Raw genomic sequence first — 19,863 nt, 5'->3', positions numbered from 1 at the left:
AAATCGAAGAGTTATTTTGTTGATATGGATACAGCACGTTTAACACAATATGTATGGAACTAACCAAGTGTTGACTTAGTTTTAAGGGAAAAATCTTTGAATTAGGAATACTTTGATACTACATAGTAAGATTTCCTTACCCTTTTTCCCCTCTTTTAAAGTGTCTAGCTTGCTTTCTCAATCCAAGTCAACCATTAATAGGTTTCAAGTCGACTAGGCAATTCTACTTACTCACCGGGAAAAATAACTGCATAAAATGTAAATTGCTATAATTTAATGATGATGATTAAAAAATCTACTTTGAGTTCATTAAACAAACAAGGCAAATTCAGACAACATACAAGCTGAAATAGTCATATAGTAACTTGTTTATTATTCCCAAGAAATATGTAAATAAAAAATTAAGTACCGAGTATTATACAACTGAAGTGATTAATTTTTATTTACTTGATGTGCTAAGGTACTTTGTCATAATGTTATCCAGATAGTGACAATAAGAGAGTTTCCAAGCTCAACGAAAGGCAAAACAGTTGGCCAGAAGACAAACTATACGACTAGTGTTTGAACTAACCAAGTTAGGGGGGACAAAACTGTAAACATAAAACTACAAAGCTTAAACACTTTCCTACAACAATGTACAAACAGTCCCATGCGACTGAGTTGTCAACAGCCCACGCATCTCTGCGCCTTGGGTGGCCTAGGCAAGCTTTACTCTTCTGTAAGAAGAGCTCTCATAGTAATATAACATTCAATACAGGCCAACTTCGACAACAGCAGGAATCACTCTGATCAGTCTTCTTCGAAGTACTTTTCCTCAGCATCGCAATTGGCTTCTTTTGACCAGTGATCATCCAAGGTCTCATCTTCATCTATCTTGAAATAATTAACATGTTCATGATCTTGACCAGATAAGAATTTCTGCTGCATAATGTAAGTGAATTGATCCAACTGCTCCTGCAATTCTGCAGGAGATAACACTGGTCTCTCAACATTCATGGAACTGGCGGTAGCAGTGCCATCGGTTATTCCATTTTGATCATGCACAGGCTGCACCTGCATAAGTTTTAAGAGAAAACAACAGTGAAGTGTCAGGAAAAGGCCATGATTTGTTCTATGCATGTCAATATTAAAAGCTTCTTGAAGCCCACAAGATATATAATGACTTTGATGCCACACATAAATAAAAAGTAAACATCTATCATGCCAGAAATACAACCTTCTCTGGGCAATAACTGTGTAGAAGCCAAGGATGACATAGAAATATGACCACCATTTCAGTGAATACTTCCTCAAATTAAAAAACTTAAATTTCAAACAATTTTAGGGTTCAACAGAAGCACAGAGCAGGAGAGAGGATCAAGAAACGGCATTTTCAGGAGGAATATCAGCAAAATATTAACAGCTTTCTCTTCTACCCTCTCAGCAATCTTCACTCTGGTAATAACATACCGCCATGCCGTACTGACGATACCGTCACTGACCTAATACTGGATCATCACTAATTAAGTAGCTACCTAGCAGCCATCATGAAAATAATCGCTTCTTCTCCACGACAATAATCGACCCTGGTTGACTAGTGAGTTTCATGCTACCTTTTACTGTTCCATTACCTCCACCTAAGATCTATACTCTATAAGCATGTGGTTTTTTTTTTGTTTTTTTTTTCTGGTGTGTTTGTCTTCATGTCTACAATTTGTATTTGAAATATGAATTATTAACATCCATTTTTTTTGTCCCAAGTGCCTTTGTCAGCTTTATCCCTTCAAGTTATTTAAATTGTATAACATGAGTGAGAATAATTGAAAAAAAGTACTATGTTAGCAAGTCATTGAATCCAACAGTAACTTATTGTGCAACAAGTTTCGCTGCACTAGTTCTGTAGGTATTCAATTTGGCATAAGTAAATGTCGGTACTGATTATTTATTACGTTCCAACAAAGGTGTTTTTACAAGGAAACCCCAATATACACATACATCATCATCAAAAGGAAGCCCCAAAATACACATACAGCATCATCAAAATCATGTATCCCATGCTCTCATTCTTAAAGAAAATTCATAAATAATGTTCATTTTGTAGCTTTTGTAACCAAATTTGGTGTTCCCTGACCACACATACCTATCAACCTAGACGTATGGACAACCATGTCTTGCTACTATTTCCTGCCTTGACAATCTTAATATCTAGTGTTACCTACAACTTTGTATACTCAGATACATGAAAAGAGTAAGGAATATAATTGCTATAACCTACTATGTTTCAACATACAAGGCACCCATGCTTTTCAATATTTAGCTTTGACAACTAGTTTCTTTCTATTTATACGGATAATATATACCACAAAAATTATGTTTAAAACTACTATCATCGTTTTATCTATTACAAGATCACATGAATACACTCAAAGAAAATTCAAAGATCATATGCAATCTCCGAATACACGAAAGCCTATGAAATAATTAAAAAAAAAATAAAATGCAAAAAAGCCAACACTAATATTGCACCATACAAATTTCCATACTAAGATAAACATCAATACTGTGGATACTTGAAGAGTTCTACTTATTAGGAAAAATTCGAAGGAAATATACTTCAATCAAGTAAAGACAGAAATAACGTTAATCTCAAGCCTATGTTACTCTATCTTTACATATCCAAATTTTGGTACAAATTGTATTTTTTAGCAAATATGCATTTAACTATCAATAAAGGCAAGATGGAAATAATTAGAAACAAAAACATGTAAGTGATAATTTGATTGTGCTAGAGATAAGAGGACAGGCAAGCAGCTGTTGAAAGTTAGGAATCACAGAAAGTCAAATCTTTAATCAAAAAAGACATGGCTCCAGAATACCAGAGAACATAAATCCTTTAATTCTGAGGTTAATCTACTGAATACTGATGCTTTTAATGAACCTATGCCATTTCTTTTGCTATTTCAGACCAGAGGCAATAAAATTGAACTGAAAATTTGCTAATACAAAGGTAATATAAGTGTTGTAGGCAAATACCTTTAATTAATCTGTAAAGTACAGGAATATATATAGCCTTCACTACTACAAGAGATTATTATATAAAGGTAGTAGAAGTGTTGAAGAATATCATCACATAGCTCAAACATAAATAGCCTTACTATTACAAGAGATCAGCTACATACGGAATACCCATGTATGACACCTTAACCTGACTACTCTAGACCAAAGTCTAAACCTAATTCCCAATATATTGCTTATGTCTGGTCATATAGAAGTAATAAGGGTTCAACCCATGTGATGTGCATACTGACTTGTTAGAAGCTTACATGTATTATGTAGCAGCAAATTTTAAAAAGTACAGAGACACAGACCAGCAGTAAATTATAATCATTTTATAATTTTCCATTGTTGGTTATTTGTTATTGTCGGTTGACTCTTACGAGTTCTATCCTTATAGTTCCTGTTTCGAGTACCCTTTAAATCAACCTTTCCTTTCATTATTCATAAGAGCTACTGTTAATTCTTACGAGTCTTATCCTTATAGTTCCTGTTTCTATTACCCTTTAAATCCACCTTTCCTTCCATAATTTCATAAGAGCTTCTGTCAACTCATACTGAATTCATCTAAGGTTTGAAAAGAACAGAATAAGCAGTTCAAGGAGTGAATTACCTCTGAAGAAGTAGGTGCACCATTCGCATGACCATTAATTTTCTCATCCTTATCTTCATCTTCCTCCTCCTCCTCCTCCTCTTCTTCTTCTTCCTCCTCCTCTTCATCTTCCTCCTCCTCCTCCTCTTCTTCCTCCTCCTCTTCTTCCTCCTCCTCTTCCATTCTGTTTGCTCCTTCATTACCAACCCATTCACTCTCATGAACACCTAACCTCTGCTGCTCACCTCTGATCTTTGTTAGCAAAATAGCTTCCTCTGCTCGTCTCATTAAAGTTTCTGACCACCGCTCACCAGGCCTGGGCATGCTTCTCCCGTAAGGATCTTGAAACTTACCCACATACTCATGGTGCAAATATGGTTCCCTCTCTCTCATGGCATCCTCGGAAAAGTAATTACCTTCACTCATGAGCTTATCCATGTATGCGCTTCTTCTGTTCTTTTTAGTTAATAACTGAACACGTCGTTGCTCTGAAGTTGGGCTAATCTTGCTTCTTAGATGCTTTAAGTGCCAATTAATTTCATAGTCATCTTTTAGGACATCAAACTCTTGAAGTTCTTCAGATGTCAATCGTGGCCCATACCGTTCTACAAAAAAACGAGAAAAAGGTTTAGTGCTGCATTACAAGGGTCACATATCATTTCTCAGGGATTATTGGAACTTGCAATCAATGATTACAATAATATACGAAGTATTTGCTTACTTACTAAAATGGTTAAACTGAGAGGAATAAACTCATATTCAAGAGAATGATCATATGACTTTCAACAAGGAAGAGAAATGATGAAAACAGGAAACAAAATTATTAGATCCACAAGGGAACATGTAAAGGATTATTTATTCAATTATTTAGTATCTAGGGATAGGAGGCAAACCCAATGACGCATTTAAAAGAATACTGCCTCATTCTAGTCACACAATACAAGTTATACAACACAATAACATAATCTGTATGTGACTATTATATTTGACACGAGTACAATGATATAATTTTTATACCTCAATCCGAGGCCTTATTTTTTAAAAGTAGAAAGAAAAGTTAATGTGGCACACTGGCACTGCACTTTCAATCATTCCTAAAAAGGGAAAAGCAGCATCCCTCTCACAACCCAGCAATTGTATTACAGAAAAGTAGGATTATAAGCTAGTTGCAAGATCACTACATAAAGTCATTCATTTCCACATCAAATTTTGTTTCTTCACAAAAACATAGGTTTTAAGTTCATAAAATCATACTGTAATCAGCTTGGCAACGATATGGCAAACAAAACGTTTGCAACAATTGCACAAGTCGAACCATTTTTATCTAGCTCACTTACACCCCCCCAACCCACCCGCCTCCCCAACAAACAACACGAAACGTACAAATTGGTATAATGGATCACTTTTAGACTATTTTAACAAAACTAGGTAATGAATTGCGTTCATGGTCCCACGTCAACTACCAGGCATACCAAAAAGCTAGGTACTTAGGTAGTAGTAAGCAAAACTAATCCACCAAGATAGTTACAAATCTTCACAATGTAGAAAAATTTGCCTCTTTTTTCTACTACATTCTCTTCAAAACATAGGTGATATTCAACTTTTGCGATCAGCGTTGGTTAAATTAACCTAAAACAATACATTGAATTTGAATTACACACAAACTCACAAATTCTATATTTATCTCAATAAATACAAAATGTAGTGATCAAATCAATAACTTGAATGCGGCACAATATTACTGAATATCAATCACCCATTTCAGTAATTAAGAAGAAACGCGCCTCAAACTCTCAATTAATTGAAATACCACTAAGAACAAATTCAACCCAACACCCCAGATTTTTTTTTTTTTTTTAATTATTATTATTAACTCAAGATTAAACAACAACATTAAAATTCAAGCAAACAACAATTTGAAGAAATCAGAGTAATAGAAATTAGAGAGAAAATACCTAAGAAAACGGGAACATCGCGGTGGAGGAGGTCGAGAAGGAGGGATTTGCGGAGTGAAGGGGTTGCAGCTTTAGAAAGAAGAGCTTGCGGAAAATAGAGATTTTCGAAAGCAGATAATCTGTCAGTTATCTTCTCCATTGCTTCTTTCTTCACCTCTCTTCTTCCTTTCTCTTCTTCCATCTTTCTCTCTCCTCTGCTTTCTCTACCTTCTGCAATTGCTGTTGAGTTTATTTTGTGTTTGTGTTTTTTATTTTTTATTCTTTTTATTTTGAGTTCGTTCTTCTCGGTTATTCCGTGTCGGTTTGTATAACCGTACCCACACGTCACTTACGGGTAAGTGGGTAATTACTTACAGATATCATTGGACCGTATTTGAGTCGTGTTTAGACAATGAGTTTAAGTCACGCAAGTAATGCAACTAGTTAAGAGTGAGGAATAGCTTAAGTTGTTAGATCTGCTCTCTCGATTCCAAGAGATTTTGGGATCGATCCTTATTGCTTGCCTTTGTGGCTCTCTAAATACCAAAAACTGTGTTTAATTATGAAAGAGCGATATCTCAAGTGGTTAGAGCTCCCTTTTCCGGTTTCAGGTGATCATGGGATCACATAAATATTGGTGGTTTTTAATTTTCATATGAAAGTGTTTACAAAATTTACTTTTTCCTTTTTCAACCCCTACTACCCAAAACAACAGCTAATTCACTTTCCACTTTTAAAAAAAACATTTTTGAAATATACTTTCAAGTGAAATTTAATCATTTATCCAGCACGTATACTCTCACGTACACTAATTTACAAATACATGTCATTTAAACTTACCTTGTCTCTCACCTACAAGTATAATTACTACGTATGTAGAGTGGGATTATTGGAGGTGATGAAAAGACAAGTAAATATAAATAGGCACATGGCATAGTAGTTAAATCGATGCTATCAACTATTTAGAGGTTAGGTAATATATATATATATATATATATATATATATATATATATATATATATATATATATATATATATATATATATATATATATATATATATATATATATATATTGTATGTATGTATTGACATATGTGCTTACTTGGTGGTGGACTTTATTTCACAATTATTCATGATTCCTATATTCTTTTTACTTGCAACTCACCCCATAGACACGCAATTTGAGGAATAGATCAAAATTGCCCTCTCAAATCTCCCCTTAAACTTAAACTGTGTGTCCATGCATGACATAAAGTAAGTTGCAAGTAAAAAAGAATTAGAGGATAAAATTAATTGATTCTTGATCATTGTTATGTCAAGAATCAAAATCAGAGCTAATTGATTATTCCAAAAAGAAATCTTATTATAACATGTATATATCCAATCAAAGCTAAAGTATTTCGATAGAATTTCACTTCGATAAGAATTAGGATAACGATGACACTGGTAGAGAGCTTATTAATACTTTTAAATTTTGCATTTCTTACAACAACATTGTAGTAATTAATATCGTTACGTTGGTCATATAATTTTACAAAAATTATTGGTGGGAGCAATAATATTGTCTGATATTAACAACCTTATTTTTACTAACATTAAAATAGGGTTATGGATGAGGGTTTCGGATAAGGGTTAAAGATGGTAAGGGTTAAAGTTAGGGTTTAGGGTTAGGGTCTAGGAATTAGGATTTAGACACCATGTGTAAAAATTATTTTGATAAATTAGGTCGTTTACATCATATAATCTTAAACTCAAAGTGCGTGCCACAAGGTTGTGTTATAAACATTTAAAAACAGAGGAAGAAGAAAATTAGAAATGTTGGAGTAGAGGACAAAAAATAAAAGTATTGTTACCAAAATGTAAATTTATCTCCAAAGGTTTTCAGTAAATCGTTAATAATGTAATTTTTTGGTTACATAACAAGCTCGACCAACTTTACATTAGCCAAATTGGCAGGCTGATGAACTGTGGTAACTGTGGTAAGCCAAAATTGTCATCAGCTTAGTTACAACTGACATAAATTGCATTGCTGATATACCATTCGGATGTACGCATCAAGATGAAAAAAGAAGGGGAAAAAACCAATCTAAGATGGGCATTTACCTAAGAAAGCTATCTAACTTCAGTCTAAAAATGTGTCATATAATCAAATTGACTTAACAAAGTGCCGTATGTCCTGTATATTTTTGGAGTTTTGAAACTCCATTCTCCTTGTCATCGCATATCAGACTGCATTTGCTGATACAGCTCTAGATGGTGAGTAATCTCGTCTGGACAGGAGTTTGCCAGTAGGAGCTCCAAACGGGTGAAGGGTGGAGCAAACTGCAATATGTAGTCTTCACCTGTAATGGCAGAGATACACAAGCATAATGTCGAGTCACAACTATAATCCAAAGGCAAGAAAAAACTAATAATATCCCCCCTCCCCACCCCAAAAAAAATAAAAAAATAAAAAAATTTAATAACATAATAATTAGATTTTTCACATCCCCACCATACCAATGTAATCAATGTTGTTTTCATGAAAAACAATTTAAAAGGGTAATACTTAGACCTGGCAAATGGGTCATTCGGGTCGGGTCAATTTCAGGTCGGCTAACATTCGGGTCGGGTCGATTCGGGTTTCGGGTCAGGTCAATTTCGGGTCAAGTATGTTCGGGTCAGGTCAAAATCTGGTCGGGTCATGTTCGGGTTATTTTGTATGTGAATCAAGCTCAAATGAATAATTTTATACGGATTATATATTTTGTTATTGTTATAATAAAAACTATCAATTCAGTTTATGAGCTTAGCTACGGTTGAAGATGAACAATTAGAGTTACTTTTGGTACAAGACATTTTAAATTCAATTATAAGGTAATTTTAGTTCGGGACATATCGGGTATTGGGTCTGTTCGGGTCAATTTTGGGTATCGGGTCTGTTCGGGTCAAACACTTCGGGTCAACTTCGGGCCGGGTCAGGTTCGGGTCAACTCCATTTTCGGGTCGGGTATGGGTCGAGTAGGATCAATTTCGGGTTTCGGGTCATTTTCGGTTCATTCGGGTCGGGTCGGGATTGCCAGGTCTAGTAATACTACTATTTGAGACAGAGTGAATCCCGTATTGAATTCATGCTGTGAAGAGAGGAGGAAGAATGCCTAATTTTAAAATTTGAGCTCATTTGCAACTTCCTCACAAGTCACCCCAAGATAAAAGTCTCGTAAAAAATCTAAAGACAGATAATTCTTCGTAGTCGACATACTGGCATGAAATACAAAACATACCCTCTTTCACAGTTCCATACAGCCAGCACAATACCTCATCAGCAAATGCTAAGCAAACCCCACCCTGTTAGGCAACAAATGACATGAATAGCAATGAAATTAAAACACATACTAGATATAAATTTCCAGGAAAATGCAGCGCAGTTAACAACTTAGAAGGTCAAATGGGACAAAACAAAGCCAGAATCAATAACAGGCTATCGGCACAAAGGGCTATTTTTACCTGCCAATAATTCTTCATCTTCACTCTCTGATTTATTTCTTTGGTTCTCATTCTCTCTGTGCGAACAAGTCGGCCGGAGTCATCCCTGCACAAGGACCATTGAAGTGAATACACTGTGTAGTGCAGAATCCAAAGTCAGATCACCAATTTTACAGAAAAAAACTCTGTTAGTTCATAACAATATTTTCACTTGTCTACAAAATCTCTGCAATTTATGTATTAAACCCTTCCTGAGACAAGATATGCTTGTTTTTATAATTACATCAGTAAGGAGTTACACCATGAAGTGAAATCTTCTAATTGGTAGGTAAACCAAAGGTAATTCGTCAGTTATTACAGCTAGTCAGCTACAAGAAAAAAAATGTATGAAACAGGTTAAGTAATACGAGTGTCTACTCTGAATTGGTCAGTGCAAGGCCTCCTCCAAGCCTTAAAGGAGGCAAAGAAATTTTAAAGACACAAAAGACAAATTTGTATAGCAGACTTCACAATAGATATAGGAAGCATAGTTTTGGCAAGTTATTGTTGACAATCACTAGTTCACTACAGGATCAGGAGTGAATATTCTTAAAGTTTATCTATACATTTGAAAAATCATGTGCAATCAAAGATGTAAATAAGAATTGCCAAGCATAACAAAAAATCCCAAGTCTCTTCACTGCAAAAAGCAGCTGAAAATTTCCAAGGAAATCAGAGCAATCAATTCAACTCACCAAAAGGCATAAAAGAGATGGTTGCAAGAGCCATATACCTGAAGCCAACAACGATATAGGGAACACCAGCTAGAAATGATTGGATCTGCAATCAGAAGGAAAATTAATATCACACAATATACTACAAGTTGAAAGGATATATGCAACAAATAGATAAAGCTAAGATGAAAGGTTCCACAAACCCAGAATTTAAGTAATTTCTCTCTTTCATATCTTTCCTCTGTTCGATAATCCAACTGCAATCAATGGTCAAGTGATTTCTACATAAGAATATATAAACATAGAGAAAGGCTTTGTGAAAATAAACTACATTCACATCTAAAATATTAAATATAAAAACAGCAAACCTCTCGGGATGTCTTCAACTCAACATAAAACTTCCTCCCATCATCAGGGGAGTCATAGCAATCCATTTCAGCACCCATTAATATTCGATGAGCACCAAGTTTTGTTTTGATGACAGCACAATACTCAACGTTGGCATCAATATGATGTATACCCTCTCCATCATCCCTTGTAGGATCTTCAGTTGCAAGGGTCTCAAAGCAATAACCCCAATAGCACCTAAACCAAAAGGAACAACTGAAACATAACATATAACTCAAGAGTAAACAGAAACCATTTTTTTTCCTGTTATTTTGGTTGACCTATATGAAGCACAATATAGTCTTCTTTCTCTTGATTGACAGATGAGAAGAAACGAAATTCACAATACACAAGAATCAGAATTATCACAAAGTCATCAAAATTGTCGTTGTTATGCATGAAACAATATCATAATTAGCCTATTTAATACAAGGAACGGCAAGAGCATGCTCATGAGATGTAGAAGGAACCACTTTAAAATATATACAATTAGTAGAAATGCTTATACACATTCTTTTTTTGACTTTCTAAAAAATAAGAGAAAGCATCTTTTTCCTCATCCTCATTCATGTCATTAATGTCTAAGACTAAAGACAGTAACAAGAAATTCTCATCCTCCTTATAGCACATCATTAATGTCCAAGACTAAAGACTCCCACCCTCCCAGTAACAAGAAATTCTCTAAGGCCTTGAATATCAACAAGGTAGCTTTAACATTGCTGTAGCTCTAACATTCTATCACAATTAAATAATTAAAGTTGCTCTTATCACTTTAGCAGTCTCATGTTCACAACTTCACCTCATTTGAATCGCTTCCCGTAACATCTGGGCATCAATGGGTATTTAAACCCTAAAACATCTTATTGACCAGCAAGTTCTAAAATATCAACAACTTGGCAAGAGATGTTATCATGTCAGTAACTTCATACCAACTATCACAGCCAACAAATTAAAATATACTTCATCTGTTTTATTTTACTTGCAACATACCCTTAAAATGCATGCCACAACATGTTGCATATAAATAAACATACTTCCTCTGTTTTTTAAATTGGACCATTTGCGTTTTTGAGAAGTTGCATGTTAATTGCACCATTTCTAAAATTGACAAGCCTTTATTCACTTTTTGCATGTGTTCACACCAGATACCAATTCTATCCTAGTAAACATTTGATAATAACCATTGTTACCCCACCTTTTCTCTCTCCCTTTTGTTTGTATCACATGGGTAATTTTGGTTCCCTACCTTATATTCTTTTTATTATATTTGAGTCCACACCCAATGGTGAAATTTAAAAAAACAGAGAAAGTATTAAAAGACCAGAGGAAGTAATAGATTAACCACAAGAGCAGCAAGAACTCACTCTCTCTTTCTCTCTTTAATAGCTCAAAATCCACTCACAAGTCACGATCACCACTAAATATCAGAATCCAAGTTTTCCAGTTAAATATCAATAGAGAATTGAAATTTATCTTAAATACTTGGCATATCATTTCAACTGCCTTCATGGTTTGTACATCTATGAACAGCATCAATAGAAAACACTTATTTTAATAGAATACAATTCAAATAAAACTTATAAAAAGAAAAACAGCAAGAGGGCAAGGTAAGAGGGAAAAAAACATTATTTTACCTTCTGCGATCCAATTCTGTCTTTGGCCTTTCTGGTAGTTTATGGACACCAAGATAAATAACCCCCTTTCTTTTATGTACTCCCATTTCCCAAGGTTCATTCCTAATATAAGCAGTGGCCAGAATCTGCATAATTGGTGGAAGAAGAGAAACGTTAAGCTTCAAAATGAAACCAAGAATTAATCAGCTAGACTCTAAGATGAAACATGTATGAATTTATATCCAGTGATCTCCCAAGTCCCAGCTAAAGTTATAAGAAAAACTTATGCAAAGCACTGTACCTTTACCAACTTTCTCAAGGAAGATAAGAAATCACAAGCTTAATTATAGTGTTAAATAAAGCAGCACATTATCTTACAAATATTGAAGAAATCACATTTTACCTTATTTAGATTGTTCCGATACGTCTGCACAAGACAAACAAAAGAATTTCAACAAAATCACAAAGGCAAATGGTTTATGGAATATTTTCACTACCATGGAATCCTTCAGAACAAGATAGTTGTACTTACCACAAAATGCATATTCTCTAGAGGAATTCTTTTATGTCTTATGCAAGCAAGAAGATCACCAAAACCCTGAGAGCCCAAATCTGGTTTAAGAACAGTTGGTTAATTTCAGAGCATGATGAGCATAAAACAGTATTGAGACACAATACCCCAATGGCCAATCTCCCACATTACCACTGCTATTCTCATCCCTCACCTCCCTTCCTCCACACCTCCCAGCCTTTCTCTTAATAATCTATAAATAAATTAAGCATTCTGAAATTTCCTTAAATGCATATCTAGGATACCTTTTTTCTCGATGAATGTATCAAAGCCTTCATTCAGATCTGCTCCAACATCTTCACTGATCAGTCGCTTAAAAAGCCTCTAATAACATACATGCAAACAATAGGACAAGAGTTCACGACCTAAAGTGCTAAAGAGGCATAGTGGTTGGAACATAATCACATAATTAATCTAGATGGCTTACCAGGCTGCGATCATCAAAGAAGACCTCACCAGTTTCCAGACGACTATAGCAGGCAAATTCAGAAGGCTATTTAATCAAATTGCCACTAAGCTGTATTAGCAAACAGTAATTAAAGGCAAATGATCATTCACATGACAATCATCAAGCAATCACCAAAGCCAGTAACTGATAGATAATTTGAATTTAATAGCTATATATCCACTAAATTGTACCACACCCCCAATGAACAAACAAATACTTGGTTTCCAGATAATAACATACCGAACACAGCGCAATCTTCTCAAAGTCTAAAACTCAAGCTGAAACCTAATGACTAGTAATCTAGATATGGTGTACCAGCCAACAACATAATCTAAACTTACCAAGCCAAAACACTACAATAACTCATAATTATACAGAAATTCATGCATCTTAAAACAAGCACCAATTTACCTCTTGGAACTGTACAGGTTTTCTTGAAAGTGTTTCCTCACTACTTGTAAACAGGAGCTCAGAAACAAAGCGTTCATCACGTATAGCAGGAGGAAATCTGGGGTTGAACCCATAATTTTGTCTGGGAGGATATCCAGGCCGAGGTAGGATACCAGCACCTCTATCATTTTGCCATCGTCCACGGCCACGACCACGACCACCTCCACCTCCATCTTGGTGATGGTTATTTCGAATTGGAGGCAAAACTGCAGAATACAAAGCCTTCAACAAACCAGGAAGTAAAGTACAGAAATGAAGAGAGAAACGAAAAAGATAATTATCAAATACCTAATATCAAGCAGTTACAGGAATCAAGACTCAAAGCTGTGCAGCAACTTTGAAACTATATAGCCAAGATATATAACATGGCAGCAAAGAGACTTAATTATTATTCACCTGATACTACTCAACATGCTTAGACAAAGTAAACACTCAACAAGAACATATATGATACACCTTCATTTCCCTGAATTGATATTATTTAATAAGAAGTCTACTACATTAAATCTAATCAATAACAATGGGCACAAAGTAAGCTGGAAAGAATCACATTCTGCGATACAAGCCCCATTGCAGCTTGATTGGAGATGTCCATAAAAAAAAAGAGCCACTATTTCAGCTTAATTGCAAATGCTAAATGAAAACAGACACAAATGATCGATATACCCACCTCTCAACATTCATAAAACGACAGTGGGCAAACATTAAGACCCACAATTGAACTACTATCAGCAACACCCACCTACAAAAACACTACATTTCCTCAAATTGAAACTACATACACAGACAACACAGTTACACAACAAAAGGGGTTTACCCATGTATTAAAGCTCACTGAACTATAAACTGCAAGCATCAAAACCTTAAATTTAAAGAATAAACAGCAACACTCACCAGCAAATAAACCAACAATTTTCTCCAAAATGAAACCACAAACAAACAAAAGAGAGATTACCCACATAAAAAAAAACCTCACTAACTATAATGAGCAAGCATTAAGAACCTAAAATTAAACAAAATTAGCAACTCCCACCAACAAAAAACCCTTAAATTAATTCAAAATTGGGGAAAAACTCAAAATACCAGGAACAGGGTGAGGGCTTTTAGCCAAAGTTTTGCAGTAATCTTCATTATCAGGCCCAAAAAGATCTCGTTCATCATCTACTTCATCAATTTCATCATCATCATCAGGTTCATCCCCAAATATATCCCTAGCAATAATCCTACTATTGGACACTACTTCTTCCCCACCACCATTCTCTCTCCCCTCACTCGCGCTGCTACTCCCACTGACGCTACCACTACCACTGGAAGAAGATCTTGATCTCGAAGACGATGAAGAAGATGAATTTGACGGCGAAGAAGAGCGAGACGAGTCGGAAGATGATGAAGGACGAACACCCCCACCACCGCCATCGCCGCCATATTCCTCTTGCTTTGGTTGTTCTTCGTCATTGTCTTGGGCGTAATCTTCTTCATCATCATCTCCAAATAAGTCTAAGTCTGGTGGAAATTCCATTGAAAGGTGAATATGAAGGTTTGCAAATCTGGGTTTTTTTCGTTCCGGAGTTTTTGTGTGAGAGATTTTTGGGTTTGAATAAAGGGATTTTGTTTGAAATTGTCTAATGCGATTGCAAAAGGGCAGATATTATTTGAGCCCTAAATTTCTGAAGTGAAGAAACAACATTCCTAATTTGTTAAAGAATAAGGGCAGATTATATTTGAGCCCTAGATTTCTTAATTGAAGAACAACATTCCTAATTTGATAAAGAATAACTCAACAGTAAAAAATTATACGAAGTACAAACTACAAAGTGTACAAGACTACAAGTACATATATATAGGCAATATAGCACGCATGTGTTTATCTCAACCTTTTGTTAATAGGAAGATAAAGATGAAGTATAATCAATTACGGATTTACGGCGTAGCGTAAATCATTATGAGTAGGTTACTTTGCGTTTCGGCGCTACTTAAAAAATTAAAACCTCTTGTTTTAATTTTTAAAATCGTGTTGAATTTAATAATTGGTTAGATATTTATAGATCAAACTATTTAAATTGAGATAGTTAATTCTTTTGGAGCTAATACGTAATAGAAAATTGGTAGCAATTGTTGCACCCGAAAAAGGTTGGTTGTAATTGTTTTCGCTATATGCATGTTCCTTCTTGCTTGCAAAATTGCATTGGCTACTTCCTCAAAATGATCTTTCATTTTTTTTATAAAGTACATTTGTGTAGCTCTCTCACAATTTCTTAATATGGGTTTCTTAAGTTAATTGTGTAATAAATAGATTTGTAAACAACTTAATCCATATCGGTTTGAGATTGATTTTTACAAATAACTCATAATTACAACAAATACATTGAATAATTTGACAAATATCTTATTTTTGTATAACTATTTTTTTAGCAAGGAACGGAAGACCAACCTTGAAAGAAATGAGGGAGCATTTTTGAAAAGTACCTAATTAATGTATAACATGCAATTAGCATATAATTTAAAATGGGGGAGCATTTTTGAAAAGTACCTAATTTATGTATAACATCCACAGCCACTTCTTTAATTTGAACTAACTCGTAGCATAGAAAGACCCACAACATGAGCTAGAGGAAGAACTTGTTCGATATAATGGTATGCAAAGTAATCATTCTCACAACAGATTACTAAAAGGATAATGAAATAAGCTAAATAACTTCTACAGAGTAAAGTTATAATTTAAAATGTGCACCAAAAGATGCTCATAAATTTTCTAGCTCAAGTGTTGAGCTCATTAATATCCAACAGTTCTCATTAGCGCTAAGCTCTTCACTTAGCTATACTAGTAGCTAGTCTAGTACAACAATCTCAATTGCATTATAAAAATCTTTTGGTAACGAAAAGATAACAACATTAAGCTATTACTAGTGGCCATCTTAAAACACCATCCAAAATAAAAAAAAGAGAATAGTACATACATTATTACGAGAAGAGAACTGACAAAACAACACATCAAGCTACTCCTAACGGCCATCTAAAACCATCTCCTTGCATAATCCCCTCAAATTTTCTTCATACTTAGTAGTAACCAACTATCCAATCATCGACGGGATGAGGCTCATCAGCCTCAATGTTAAACTTGAAACCAGAAGTTGTGAGCTCCCTCAGATGACGATTGTAAGATACAAAACACTTTTGGACTAACCATAGATGTGATGGATCGGTTTCACTTGTTGATAACAGCCTCCCTACATCTTCTCTTCCAAATTTATGGGGTGTAGGAGCACCATTACATGATATCCCTAAGACTATTATAGCAAAATCTTGCAACTCTTTGCATTGATTCCCATACCGCCTCCACCACTCAACTGCATCAATGTAAACCACATCATGTAATGCATGTCGTCGTAGAGTAACAACTTTTAATAAATCAAAGTTCAATAATGAAGCTTATAAATATACTACCTTCAATCGATATTAATTAAGTCACGTTAAGAGTGAAATTTGAACACGTAATGTGATTCGACAAAAATTGTATAAAGAATATATATAGAAATTAACATATGTGAAACATGAAGTAGTGCATACCTGGAGAGACATTGTGTCTTTCAAACAAACCTATTTTGAAATCTCCTTCGGCGTCATAATATGTATCGAGCTGGCTCATAATAGCTGTTTGGGCTTGTGCATCAGCCACAATTTTTTGTATAGTGTCCCTAATCCCATCCTTTACTTCTTCATCAGCAAAAAAATTATTACTGTAAAAAAGCTTTGGATTTAGATAGTAACCTGCTGCATGAAGTGGGGAGTGCAACATATCGTTCCAAATCTGGTCTATTATAACCCAAAAAGGCATAAATTTGTTAGAATTCTTAATACCAATATCACCCCTAATTTTTTCCTTCATTTTATCCATTCTTTCATATAGATTACCCATTTGAGGCTTATCAACATCAATGTTTCCATCATTGATTAAGCCTAAGAGGTTAACTATTGGCATGGTTCCTTTGACAGAAAGACTAATTCTAGTCCAGAATGTTCTGTCCCTTAGCACTAGCTCCGCGACTCTAATACCTCCCAACGATGATCCAAAGCTCGAATCATTCCATTCTCGTGACATTAGCATGTTCTCAAGTTGTTTTCTCCAAAGCAGCATATTCTCAAGTGTTAGAAAGGGTGTAGCTTCCTTAATTTTAGCCGGTTTCACAAGGTTAGAGTTCTGATCAATTTCTCCATTACTAGCCTTTCTTAGTAGGTCCAATATACGAGGATCACTGTAAATAAGCCTTGTAACCATCTTGGCTTGCGTAATGGTTTGTCTCACCCAGGTTATTGTCGAGGCCACCCTCTCTAGCATCAGACTCAGGCAATATGTGGCGCTGACAGACCAGAACATCCAAGGATATTTTTCCTTAAGTCTTTCTCCAACCGCGTCTAGCCATGGTGATGCAGAGAAGGGTATAACTTGGAGCACACACTCCGGCCTCAAACCAAACTCTGATTCATGAAAAAGACGCTCAATAACCGACATCATCGCCTCAACATCATTAACAGCAAATGTCACATCAATTGATTTCAGATAAACCGCCCCTAGTGGACAATCGATAATCACATTCAGATATGTCCGCCCCGTCATCTCCTCAGTCCACCCATCTAGGATTAAACTGCATTTTACAATATCCCAGTAGTAACTTGTTCTTTGCACCCATGCTCGTAACGACAAGTACTCTTCACACAGGATTTCACCCCTGCCTCTGACAGTAGCTACATCAGACTGATGCAGAGGTCCTCTGCTACCAGTATTAGCCAACTCTTGATAACTTTCTCTTACAACATTAGGATTAAGGTTGTTTTCGGAGAGTTGTTGCGTGCATTGACGTTCAGGCGGTGCCATCCTGCAGGAGCTGATACTAGAATTGACAGCAGGTAATGGTCTTTGAGTCTGCTGCTGCTGCAGCATAGATGATGAGGAAGATATGATCAAAGGTTCCGAATTACCCTGGCACTGAACACCGCTTACAGCAGGATTTTGCTGTTGTTTCGCCTGTTTATAGTTGTTGCCGTTGGTATCCAGCATTTTCCCTTTGCCTTTTTCAGTAGACGAATAGGCTCTCTTCCGAGAAGGCTCTTCCGACAACTGTTTGGCTTTGCCATGATCATCCCTACAGTCCATATTTAGTTGTTTTGGTACCTAAGGCAATACATAACAATTAGTTAAGAGTGTGTATATTGAAAGTTCATAGAATAAAGCAGCAATTTATTACAAGTATATATTTGGTAAGAGGCAACTTAGAGTATGCAAGTAAAAGCTCAAATTATGTCAAAAATACAACATACAGATTGTCAGATTGGTAAGAATAATTACCTTTTATGAAATTATGATGTGTTTATATATATATATAGGATACAATACTTGTTTTCTAGTAGTGTAAGAAATACTTCGTACTACAAACATGTTTTACTTGTTATTACTTGGATGTAACTATAATATCAATACAGACCCTTTAACTTGTAATAAATATCATAAAACATACAAAGTATTTGATAACAATGAAATCAAATAACACAATCCAAAATACAAATTACAACTAATAATTTTCGTGTGAACTTGTTAAAAAAAAAAAAAAGTTACAATTGAATTTGACGAGTCTTCAAGGTATATCATCAAATTCAATATCTTAAAAAGAAGAAGAAGAAGGAAAAAAAAAAGAATCTTGCTCAATGTGATCAAACTTTTATGGTTAGGTTTTGTTGGCATTTTGGGTAATGGCCAATGGGTGATTGGGCCCTTAGCCCTTAGGTAATTTAAAAGTCAATAAAAAGTAAAAAAATGAAGGAAAAACACGCAAAAAGAATGCTAGGCATAACGAACCCAACCACTAAACTTAGATTAAAAAAAGTTGTACGGCGGATCTTAAAGTAAAGGTATAGAGGGCCAAGTTTTGAACTTTAATAACTTCTAATTAAAATTATAGATATCTAGCTATTAACAAATAACATAATCTAACCGAAGTCAAATTTAAAACAATGAAATCAATCGATCCCACTTAACTCTTGTAAAAGCTTGTTACATACAATTAAAATATGGTAATTAAATAATTAATCGCCATAAAGAACAATATGCGAGTTTGATCTACAAATTCAATTTACACAAACTTATATGGACCATTAGATGCAAACAACATATTACGATACATGTACAATATATGTACAAAAATTATATAATTAAGTACCATTTTGGATTTGTAGTTGATAAATTGTGAGTTATAAAATAAATTTGTAATGTATGATTCGAGCATAAAAATTTAAGGCATCAATAAAAATAAATTTGAATATTAACTTTACTTAATTATGTAGTAAAAGTATCTATGTTAGATTAAATTTATTGTCAAAAAAAAAAGATTAAATTTTAATTTTTTTTTTTTTGAAGAAATTTTTTTATTTATTTGAACCTACTTGAAAAAGTTGTTGGATCTATCACTTGACATAATATTTTAACTGAGGCAATATATTTATCACGCACGTCTAGTAACTCTTACAAAACTTATAGGGGTCGGACCCCTATGTGCCCCAATGAAGATCCTCCCCACTTGTACTCCTACCATTGGTAGCTTCAACATATTTATACGCGTTGTAATTTATTGATCTAAAATTTACGAAATCTGATCAGATTTTTT

The 19,863-nt window shown here is 34.8% G+C and overlaps 3 protein-coding genes across 3 annotated transcripts; all 3 read right to left on the bottom strand.

The window, feature by feature from the left end:
• Positions 1-338: 338 nt before the first annotated feature.
• Positions 339-5,811, bottom strand: LOC110732439 (coiled-coil domain-containing protein 97-like). Its single transcript, XM_021912383.1, has 3 exons — positions 5,581-5,811; positions 3,647-4,230; positions 339-1,053 (listed from the first exon to the last, which is right to left on the bottom strand). The coding sequence occupies exons 1-3, from the start codon at positions 5,759-5,761 to the stop codon at positions 790-792; spliced, it is 1,029 nt and encodes a 342-aa protein (XP_021768075.1). The 5' UTR covers positions 5,762-5,811; the 3' UTR covers positions 339-789.
• A 1,585-nt stretch (positions 5,812-7,396) lies between these two features.
• LOC110732438 (decapping nuclease DXO homolog, chloroplastic-like) lies at positions 7,397-15,008 on the bottom strand. Its single transcript, XM_021912382.1, has 13 exons — positions 14,291-15,008; positions 13,169-13,413; positions 12,737-12,802; positions 12,555-12,633; positions 12,271-12,350; positions 12,142-12,165; positions 11,760-11,884; positions 10,107-10,323; positions 9,942-9,995; positions 9,798-9,844; positions 9,047-9,131; positions 8,824-8,887; positions 7,397-7,902 (listed from the first exon to the last, which is right to left on the bottom strand). Exons 1-13 carry the CDS (start codon positions 14,724-14,726, stop codon positions 7,775-7,777), a joined length of 1,650 nt encoding a protein of 549 aa, XP_021768074.1. The 5' UTR covers positions 14,727-15,008; the 3' UTR covers positions 7,397-7,774.
• A 1,256-nt stretch (positions 15,009-16,264) lies between these two features.
• Positions 16,265-18,359, bottom strand: LOC110732839. The gene is made up of 2 exons (XM_021912841.1): positions 16,775-18,359; positions 16,265-16,605 (listed from the first exon to the last, which is right to left on the bottom strand). Exons 1-2 carry the CDS (start codon positions 18,357-18,359, stop codon positions 16,265-16,267), a joined length of 1,926 nt encoding a protein of 641 aa, XP_021768533.1.
• Between the last annotated feature and the right edge of the window lie 1,504 nt (positions 18,360-19,863).

The sequence above is a fragment of the Chenopodium quinoa genome, unplaced genomic scaffold (genome assembly GCF_001683475.1).
Source record: "Chenopodium quinoa cultivar QQ74 unplaced genomic scaffold, ASM168347v1, whole genome shotgun sequence".
Classification (NCBI taxonomy): Eukaryota; Viridiplantae; Streptophyta; class Magnoliopsida; order Caryophyllales; family Amaranthaceae; genus Chenopodium; species Chenopodium quinoa.
Note: the sequence above shows the minus strand (reverse complement) of the source record. Positions and strands in the feature narration are given on the sequence as shown.